The sequence below is a fragment of the Priceomyces carsonii genome (genome assembly GCF_900007245.1).
Source record: "Priceomyces carsonii strain CBS4050 genome assembly, scaffold: Debaryomyces_carsonii_scaffold_6, whole genome shotgun sequence".
Taxonomy (NCBI): domain Eukaryota; kingdom Fungi; phylum Ascomycota; class Pichiomycetes; order Serinales; family Debaryomycetaceae; genus Priceomyces; species Priceomyces carsonii.
The window spans coordinates 1,380,001-1,387,750 of record NW_026946679.1 but is presented as its reverse complement, the minus strand read 5'-3'; the positions used below and the strand labels follow the sequence as shown (position 1 = coordinate 1,387,750).

Here is a 7,750-nt window from a genome sequence, read left to right as displayed (position 1 = left end):
TCCAAATCTGCACTTAGGGTCTTCCTCAGTGGCTTAGATTGACCGCGCAAGTCCAGTAGAATAAAGCTTATTGTCAGCAAGTTCCTTCATACTTGCTTCCTTCGTAACAGCTAATATCGACAGAAACTGCGCCTTCAAGAAGAAGGGATTCATGGTATCGCATTGCTTGTCGGAGACGGAAAGTGATAAGACTTCTTGCGTGATTAAAGAGATTTCATTCGTCCTCTTTAGGAATGAAAGAACCAAAAACGGCGAATATGAAAACTTTTGATTTGAGGGTCGTATTACAAAAAATTAAGCGAAAACGTTGTGCTGCAAAAATTAAAGGATTACTAATCTTTGGTCTAGATTGGGAAACGCAATTAACTCACTATCACTATTCGCAAAACCACTGACAGAAATAAAATCTCGAGTGCTACGTAATTTCGCATTGAAAATTAAGCAAAGCGATATATAAAGAAGCATATTTATCGTCTCTTAACAAGCATTCAGTAAATATTTCATTCAAGTTACGATTTCGAATTAATCTTGATATCTAGTGCAATCTTCGAAGAAGTCACATATTATATGCAACTAATCCCTCTATTGTCAAAGGCGTTAGTGTTGAGCTTTGGATTATTTCAAGCTGTTCAAAGTGTGCCGACCTATCCATTTTCAGATTCAAATTCTTTTGTTGGACTAAAGGCTGGCCGAGCAATTTACTTTCAAACAAACGAGCACACAAATAGTATCGTCGCTCTTAAAATTCTTGAAAATGGTACTTTAGTTGAAGGAACTATTACAGCAACTGGCGGTTTAGGTGCTAGCTCTATCAGTAGTGCCACGAATATCACAGCTAGTCCTGATGGATTGAGTAGTCAAGGGTCCGTCACGGTAGCAGGAACAACTCTCTTTGCTGTCAACGCTGGAGATAACACGGTCTCCATGTTTTCCATTGATGAGGTTGAGCCAACCAACTTAAAGCTTTTAGGAGGTCCTTCCAAAGTACCTGGAGAATTCCCAGTAACTGTGGCTGCTTCTACTTTAAATCGCTTGGTTTGTGTTGGAACTAGTGGAAAAAAGGCTGGGGTGTCTTGCGCACCGTATTCACCCTACGTAGGTATTGGTGAATTAGACTTCCTCAGACCCTTCGATCTTGATCAATCAACTCCACCTGTGGGTCCTTTGAACACTGTTTCCCAAACTTATTTCTCAGCAGATGAGTCTTTACTTATAACTTCTGTGAAAGGTGATAGCGCAATAAACAAAACAGGGTTTGTCTCGGTATACTCTGTCGTTGGTCCTTCTTTGCTTAGTCAAAGTAGGCTTTCCGCTGGCGAAATTAGAAGTGTCGTGAATGGGACAGGTGCATTATTTGGGTTGCAACAAATTCCTGAGTCAGACAATTATTTCATTGCTGATGCTTCCTTTGGTGCTGCCATCATCTCAGTCAATGAAATGACTCAGGCTTCTGAGATTCTTTTTAAGCAGGATGTTCCACAACAGATGGCTACATGTTGGGTGGCAATCTCTTCCTCTTCCAATTCGGCTTTTGTCACTGATCCATTAGTAAACCACATAGTAGAGATGAGCTTGGCGGATGCTTCTATCGTCTCGGTTATCAATACGACAAGTAGTAATGATGCTACTGGTTACATTGATATCGCTGCTGCTGGAGATTATGTTTATGCTCTTTCACCCGGTAGCAAGAGTGGGTCGGGTGCTGAGATTGGTGTTCTTTCAGTGTCAGACAGCCAAAACAAGTCTATTATCCAATCTTTAAACGTCAACAATTGGGCTGGATCTAGTGCTCAAGGGTTAGCAATCTATCCATAGTAAGAGTTAACTGATTTACGTGGGATACATTTGACTTTTGAAGATTTTCGGGAAGTGATATATTAAATCGATAGAGATAATTGAACAAAACCCCTAGGCAGCTAAGTATACCAATATAAAGTTTTTTTAAGTACCCACTGTAGTGCTTCATATAAAAAGCGGCTTCATTTGGTGAATTTAACTCTTCATCTCCAGAGCATGATTTAAAAACCGATTTATTTACTCAATATAAAAAGTAGTACTTCAAAAAATGTGTGACGCAAGTGATGATATATGAAAGTAGATGATTATTCGTCTAATATTTTCACTTCTTCTTCTCGTTAACTATAGAGTTTATATTCCCTAATATGAAATGCCTCAGTTTCGCATCCTCTATCTATATTCCAATTGTTAAAATTCGGAATAGCTGTTCGCGGGCCGGGCAACGATCTCACATCATTGGTAACCTATCACTCGTAACCTATCACTGGTACCCCATCACTGGTAACCTATCGCTGGTAACCTATCGCTGGTAACCTATTACTGGTAACTTATCACTGGTAACTTATCACTGGTAAACTATCACTGGAAATCTTTCATTAGTAACCTATCACTGGTAAACTATCACTGGTAAACTATCACTGGTAACTTATCATTGGTAACCTATCAATCCTGCATGTATTTTCAACGTTATTATTCGATTTGTAAAGAATGCGGCTAGGTTCGGACAAATACAAACAGGATTGCTGAGACTTCGCAAATATCCATTTGTAATAATTGCAAAAACGTATTTCTAATCGAACATTATAAAAAGCACCATGTAGTTGCAATAATTTGAAATGATTAGACAGTAGAATTAAACTCACTTAAGTTCAATTAAACAAATTACAAAACGCGATGTTTCAACAAACAGTCTTTATTTCAGGTTCCAACCGTGGAATCGGATTTTCCTTAGTCAAGTTATTCAGCCAAGACCCTAAAACAAAAGTTCTTGCCACGGCTAGAGATCCTGCCTCAGCCACCGAGTTGCTAGAGTTGGCAAATAAGAACAAAAATGTTCACGTGATTAAATTGGATGTAAACAGCGAAGATAGTATTATTAAGGCAGCAGCGGCAGCTGCTAAGGTCGCTAATCTGATTGATATTTTTATCTCAAACAGTGGAGTTGGCGATATCGCTGGCTCTTCCTTTGCAACAGAAAGAAACAGCTGGATCAAACACTACAATACAAACGTTCTTGGTCCAATTCTGTTGTTTCAAGAGTTTTATCCGTTGATCAAAAAGAGCGATACTAAAAAGGTGTTCTTTGTTTCTAGTGTAGTTGCATCCATTACCATGGATCTTCCAATTCCTCGCTCTGCTTACGGACAATCAAAAGCAGCACTCAACTACACAGTGAAAGAAATAGCTAACGAGTTGAAGCCTGAAGGATTTACTATAGTACTTGTGCACCCAGGTGTAGTGGGTACCGATATGGGTAAAGACTTCGCGGAAAAATTGATTGCTCTTGACCCTAAGATGGCTGATTTCTTTAGTCCATCCACCGTAATTACTCCAGATCAGAGCGCCGAGGCATTGGAGAAGATTTTTGTTTCCTCAACGTCTGAAAGTAATGGTAAATTTTTGAGTTACGACGGCCTGGAACTTTCATGGTAAGTTGGTAGGATTGCTTTGGGCGATGCTCTTAATTGAATGGCCGCATGTTATTATTTTTTAAGATGTCCGTTATATGACTGTCCATGCTGGAATTAGATTATCTACAAGACATGATTCGTCATGATAGAGTTTAGTTGTATTAAAGTTTTATTATTTATTTTTGTAACTGATTTTTTTTACCTAGTGGAATAGATAGAATATAAAGCTGTGATTAAAAGTTGTCTATACGTATTTTCGGAGTGTTTTTTTTCTTGTAGATTTGTGACTAAGTTATATCGAAGTCTTCATCTTCGATTGACTTTGCTTTCAATGTGCATGTGTTTATCTGCAGCAATAATTTTGAAGGTCTGATTGGAATGTCCCTTGGAAGAAAATGGAGGATACAACAAATGTAAATCGACGAAGATGTTTAAGATCGAAGAATATCAAGTACCCTATGTTAATTCAATTTTTTATTAGCGAAAGCTGATATATTAATGTTAAGCTCCCATGCAGCAGTTATAGTAGTATCCTAATCGTTGCTGCTTGATTATGCAATCTTTGCATTTAACTAAATTTATGTGATTTTTCGACGCGGAATTGTATTTATGGATTACAGAATTTTGTGGTAGATATTGCCAAATGTTATTCATCTTTTAGTTAAAATGCCAGCTGATGCCAAAGAGAGCAGCTTTTATTTTGTGACCAGTAATCATATTTGATTCATGTGCCGAAAATATAAATTTGATCACGGAGAGCCCGACAAAACCAACAAAGATAATTTCCCTAAGCAAAGTTCTTGTCTCTTCTGAATATATTCGTACCTACTTCGGCGAGCTAGGTAATTATTAAAAACAAACGTTAGGAAGCTAAAAGAGGCTAAATTGGTGTATGTTTAGCTGCCATGTATCTTTTCTATTGAAATGTGCGCTAAGGCATTACTATTACAATTTTCCGAACTCACTAAATATATTACAATTACGCCGAAATTCCAGACAAAGAATAGCGTAAGACTCTATTAAATCCCAGAATATCTTGACTTTGCTCTTATTCTGGGCCCAAATTTATAAAATGTTACTGGTATTGCAATCATGCCCACGCAGATGCAAGCTAGGATAGTAGAACCCCATCCTACAGGGTATTTGTTAATCTTCAAGTTGTTGAAAAGTGGAGCACCAAAGAGAGGAAAGCACCCAGCCATAATAGATCTAAACAAGGCATTTCCCCCAAACACAGATGCTATGTACCGCGGAAAAGACATGGCCATATAATTGAAAAGTGCTTGTATGACTACGAAGCCACCCATTCCAAAAAGAGCTGCCCCTATCATAGGACCAATCCAATGTAGACCAGCACTAGCAGTCCAACCAAAGATAAAGATACCTATGGGCATTATTACGCTCCCAGCAATCGTTGGGGGTAGGAAAACTTCTGGTGAGACATCCTCATGTTTGCCTATCAAAAGCTTTTTAGTATAAGCATAGTAAATATAGCCAATGTAAATTGATGAGCCCAAAAGCATACCAATTGTCACACTAACATAAGATACTCCCAAATCTACGATAGTGAAACGATAAACCTCAATAAATACTATGGGAAATGCTTCGAACCATAGATACAAGATGGAGTATATCAAAGCAATATAAAGATCAATCAGTAGAATAACGGGTTCAAAAAATGATATCTCAAAGGGCCTCCACAAAGTATCAACCACCACCTCACTGATAGACATATGTTCATTCTCAAGTTCACCTTCACTTTTAATATTGGGATTCCCAGTAAGTGCTCTTAACCTTTGAGCTTTTCGGCGTAAGATGGTCTTGGACAGAGACTCCGGTAGAGTGAATCCGAAAAAGATAAATGAGGCGCATGATATAATCATCATGAACCTAAGTGTCCAAATCCACAGACCATTCGTGCCATTTATTAGAGCCGAACCAACCAATGGTCCAAGTGTCGGTCCACACACAGCAGCCAAGCTCCACGCAATAATTCCCATGGGCATGTAAGATGCGGTTATCACATCCCCAGCACTCGCACCGCCTGTACCTAATGCTGGTGAAGCGAAGATTCCACTCAAAAGTCGAAGTACACAAAGAGAAGTAAGTGAATGAGTTGCAGAGCCAAAACTCTGGGGAATTTGAAAGATAAAGAAAATGAACACCGTAACGATGTAAATGGAGGTGCGACCAAAGATCGCATTTTCTGACATCGGCGAAAATACCATCGGTCCAATACCATACCCTATGACAAACATAGATAATGGTAAGGTCGCTTTAACTCTAGAAATGCCAAGGTCTTCCATCAAGATATCGATACCAGGCGTATAAATTGCGGAGCCCATATATACAGATATCGTCAAGAACCCAATCCCACTTATGAAAAAAATTTTCTTGTAAATCGGCCAATTATATGGATTATCCGGATCATCTGGCCCATCGTAGTCGACAATTATATTTGGACTCCGATAACTGGCTTTTTCAATTTCTCCCGCTAGTGTTACAGAGCTTTCCTCAGTATTAACTCCTTCGTATTCCTGCATGAAATCTCCAGATAAGTATTTTTCCGGTATTACATAGTCTTCTCTTTCTTCTTTATATTTAAAAAATTTTTTATGATCAGAAGTGTGGTACAACAATCGGCCAAAAAAACTGTCTCTTATAAATCTCATAGTAATACTAGCTCCGTCAGATACTTCACAACTTCAAACGAAAAAAAAGATGTGGCTTTTATTATACCTTTATATGTATCCGACATATTAGTAATCTCCCAGCGATAGGATACCTTGATAAGAAACATTGATAGGATACACTGAGCACAAAAATAAAGCCACAATTGATAATCAAATTATTTAAAGTTTTCATTGCTTGATAGGAAGTGTTCAAGCTTAAATCTATGAGAGAGCCTTTTTAGACAGTTCAATAAAATGGAATGTAATTTCCTGTTTTGTAGGCGCTGTGCAATCTTGAGGTTTATCATTAAAAAATTCAGCTGCTGATGCTGAATTTTCGCTGCTTACACTTCGTTTGATAAACTTTACTTGGATGCAGCATTGATAACTAACTTAGCCCATTCTCAGAGGGGTATTTGATCAACTGATAGTACAACGGACATTGCCCTTCACATTAAAGATGACCTATAGGGAAAGACCTTTAAGAGGTTGTCTATACAAAATGATGAGCAAAACGAAGAATATTTTACAAAGCTAATCAGGAAAGGAAAACTGCACCACGAGTTCAGAAACAAACTCGAGATTCTTCTTCTTCCTAAAAGATCAAATGAGAAAGCCATTTTAAATTCACTAATACTCCCACACAATATGCCCTTTGTTGACTATTTTGCTACCATTCTGGAAAACGGAATCATAAAAAAACCCTAATCAATGTGCGTTTTGAGCAATCAAAAAGAGTTAGAAGCATTTCAAACTAGGGTATTGTGGAATTGCATTTGAGTTGCTATCGCAAATCTCAAGCTGTCGATAATGAAGAGAGATTTACTGATGGATACATTTATTCTTTATTACTGGATTATGATAATATAAACTAAAGATTCGCTGCTAATTTACAATCTCGAAATTTTCGAGGCTCAGTAATCTGATGCACTATCTCATGTGGTACTTCGCATTAAGTTGTGGCCTTTAAATGAGCTAGAATTTAAAAGCATATGCTCGACGGTTTTTCTATTCATCTGGTTTTAATTCGCATTTCATCCCACGTTTCGATTTCCTAACTCGAAATCCATATCCAGCATTAAAACATTTTGTAATTGTCAGATCAACATTCACGACTATAAAGATTATCAATTAACCGTAATTCAAGAATTCAAAATTTCAAGATTCTGGCAACAAAATGTTCGTGGGGGGTTTTCAGTTGCTTGAAAAAATTGAAATGAAGATTTAGGTGACAAAAGGAGTTAGAAAAGTGAGTGGAGAACTTGAGAGCTCACATGCATCCATTGACTAGATTGCCTTATTAGTTGTGGACTATACATGTCGATTTAAATAAATCAGTAATCGAGTGCAATAAGGGTTTTCAACGTGCCTCCAACTATTAACAACTAAGATAGTTGATTCATTTGGTTGGTTATGAGAGCTTCTCGCAAAAGGACCAGCGGTGCTTTATTGTAGGTGTCAGATAAAAAATCGTGCAGCTTTATCATTTCAATGTCTGCAACGAAACTTAACCCAAATGACTAATAAATCATGCAACTGGCTCGTTTTATGAGCACAATAACGCGTTATACTGTAGTTAATGTTGGCACTGCGATATAAAAATTGAGCAGAAGAAAAGAAACTTGGAACGACCTTAAAAAAAAGACTTTG

At 37.8% G+C, this 7,750-nt stretch overlaps 3 protein-coding genes across 3 annotated transcripts; 2 read left to right on the top strand and 1 right to left on the bottom strand.

Moving 5' to 3' along the window:
• Positions 1-567: 567 nt before the first annotated feature.
• Positions 568-1,815, top strand: PRCAT00005796001 (uncharacterized protein; the record flags this gene model as incomplete). The annotated part of the gene is made up of 1 exon (XM_062955895.1): positions 568-1,815. One exon carries the CDS (start codon positions 568-570, stop codon positions 1,813-1,815), a length of 1,248 nt encoding a protein of 415 aa, XP_062812453.1.
• An 876-nt stretch (positions 1,816-2,691) lies between these two features.
• PRCAT00005795001 (SDR family oxidoreductase) lies at positions 2,692-3,450 on the top strand (the record flags this gene model as incomplete). The annotated part of the gene is made up of 1 exon (XM_062955894.1): positions 2,692-3,450. One exon carries the CDS (start codon positions 2,692-2,694, stop codon positions 3,448-3,450), a length of 759 nt encoding a protein of 252 aa, XP_062812452.1.
• A 997-nt stretch (positions 3,451-4,447) lies between these two features.
• On the bottom strand, positions 4,448-6,100 carry PRCAT00005794001 (MFS transporter; the record flags this gene model as incomplete). The annotated part of the gene is made up of 1 exon (XM_062955893.1): positions 4,448-6,100. The coding sequence occupies one exon, from the start codon at positions 6,098-6,100 to the stop codon at positions 4,448-4,450; it is 1,653 nt and encodes a 550-aa protein (XP_062812451.1).
• Between the last annotated feature and the right edge of the window lie 1,650 nt (positions 6,101-7,750).